Source organism: Acanthaster planci, linkage group LG14 (assembly GCF_054643075.1).
Source record: "Acanthaster planci isolate LZ-2023a linkage group LG14, COTS_SCS, whole genome shotgun sequence".
Classification (NCBI taxonomy): domain Eukaryota; kingdom Metazoa; phylum Echinodermata; class Asteroidea; order Valvatida; family Acanthasteridae; genus Acanthaster; species Acanthaster planci.
In genome coordinates this window covers 11197170-11199281 of record NC_141790.1, presented here as the reverse complement: position 1 = coordinate 11199281, position 2112 = coordinate 11197170, and the positions used below count along the sequence as shown (strand labels likewise).

Below are 2112 nucleotides of genomic sequence, written 5' to 3'. Positions count from 1 at the left end.
TTTTGTCTCGACAGAGATGAGGCAATCTAGTTGACCATTCCAATTTCTCCGCGCAAGACAGTCCAGCTTTTTATCAATGGATGCTCACAGTGATGAAGCACTTCGGCAGCAGCACCAACAAGCTTTTTTGCAATCTGCGGTGTTTCACGATACTCAGCTTTCACAGATTGTCTTGAGTTCATTCAGTTCACTCTTAATGTGGTCCTGACGATGAATGGCCATCTGCGCATCCTTCTGGGCAGAGTAGCTTGACCCCTCGTGAGGTTGACCTTTTTCCCCAAAAAGACAGAAATCAGATTCATTAAACTTTTGCTCTTAAACTTTTGCATTGTCTCATTCCTGTCCGTATCCATTATACATTAACATGTAGCTAGTAGAGTAGTTCAGTTCTTTATGTTTGCTTTTAATTATGATGTACCTTCCCACATTAAAATGTTTGATTTGTCCAATGATAACACTTAAACACTCCAGGTTCATTAATCATGCCCCAGCATTGAGGATAGCAGAGCCCAGCCAATGTTACTTCACACAAGGCTTGGTGCCGTTTGGGAAGCTCGAGTGCAATAAATACACCAGGCTGTCTACTCAAGGGAAGAGTTTGAAGGATTCAGAAAGGTTTCTAACAAAAGTTAGCTAGTCAATTTCAGCATCTCACCAGTGGCAACTTGAGACAAGTAGTTGATCTGCTCCGTGAGGGATTTTTCCACTTTCTCCAGTGTCTTCAGGAACTGTCTGGTGTAGTGCTCTGTCAGGTGTTCGTTGGGCTTCTCTTCACTAAGCTCACTGACAGCTCGTCCTTCAGAAAATCAACAAAATGTTTGGGAAAACAATAGGCAGAAGATTTATATTGGTTATGTTATATTTTAGGGGCAGTACTCGGACACTCTAACTCTGCATCTGCTGAACAAATTGTTCTTTCAATGATTCTAAACATTTTAAGTTAAAGCTTGGCCTAATTAAATTTGAGATGGATTTGCATTTCCTTATTTTCCTTCGATTTCCAAAAAATGAGAAAAAAAATGTTTTAATTCAATGCTAAAATGTTTTGCATTTACATGCAAAGTCCGCATTGAAGTAGGCTATGACTTACCCCTGCAATATTTATAAACAAAACAAAATTCCCATTCCAAGTAAAACCGGTCATACCATTACAAGGGTTGCTTTTAGCACGTTAATGTTTAAGGGGTCAGGCGAAACCAACGATCGAACGTCCGAGATCTTTGCACTTGGCCGGCCGCGCCGGACTATAGTAAGCGGTAATTTACATACGACAGTTCACAAGGTCAACTGGGGTTCCATCATGGCGAAAAGATTTCTCTGCGCTCTGAAAAAAGGCATCAACCCGTTCTCCATTTGATCCAGATTTGACGAGGTTCAAGATAATTCCTACCCACAAAAGTATCATCTTCCTGTAGCCAAGTTACGACACTCCAACATCAAAGAATCGTATTTCCATTTTACCTGCATTTAGTACTACATTAGCGATGTCATTTTCGATGCTTTCCAGTTGTTTCAGTCGATTCTCTGTCGGGGAAGTCATATTTCACACTACACGCGAACAACGCCTGCATAGAGAGTTCGCTTCACATTAAACCTTAACCACACATGTACATGTACAGAGCTACATCCCGCATGCAGCACACACAGAGTGTAGCAGCTTTTGGAACGGCACGCGCTACACACAGAAAACAATCGGGCCGGGGTCGTCGTCGTCTGCAAATATTGGGCGATCGAACTAATTCAAAGAGGGTTGAGGGAATCGGGAAACTCAAGGATATTGATGTTCAGGAACATGTACAGAAAAAAAGCTTGTTTGTAAGCACAAAGAATACTGCAAATTCTTATATCAATGATTTGTTATGCGTTTTTTTGAAGATTTCCTTCATGTTTGTGATTATAAGTTCTTGACGTACAACCCTCGGCAAAATGGGCCAAACCGCGGGAAAATTGATGGCAACTTGGACAAATCTATTTCATAATCAGGGGGTGTTTACTTTTGATATATCTTATTGATCCCTTTTACGTCTCTCCCAACAAACACATTTTATTAAGATAGGCTTTAAAATTATTTTAACGTACTTTTTAATGTCTAAATTGACATTTGTTTATCTG

General features: G+C 40.4%; 1 protein-coding gene across 1 annotated transcript; it reads right to left on the bottom strand.

The window, feature by feature from the left end:
- Positions 1-128: 128 nt before the first annotated feature.
- On the bottom strand, positions 129-1692 carry LOC110981028 (mediator of RNA polymerase II transcription subunit 11-like). Its single transcript, XM_022238175.2, has 3 exons — positions 1462-1692; positions 656-796; positions 129-269 (listed from the first exon to the last, which is right to left on the bottom strand). Exons 1-3 carry the CDS (start codon positions 1538-1540, stop codon positions 154-156), a joined length of 336 nt encoding a protein of 111 aa, XP_022093867.1. The 5' UTR covers positions 1541-1692; the 3' UTR covers positions 129-153.
- Between the last annotated feature and the right edge of the window lie 420 nt (positions 1693-2112).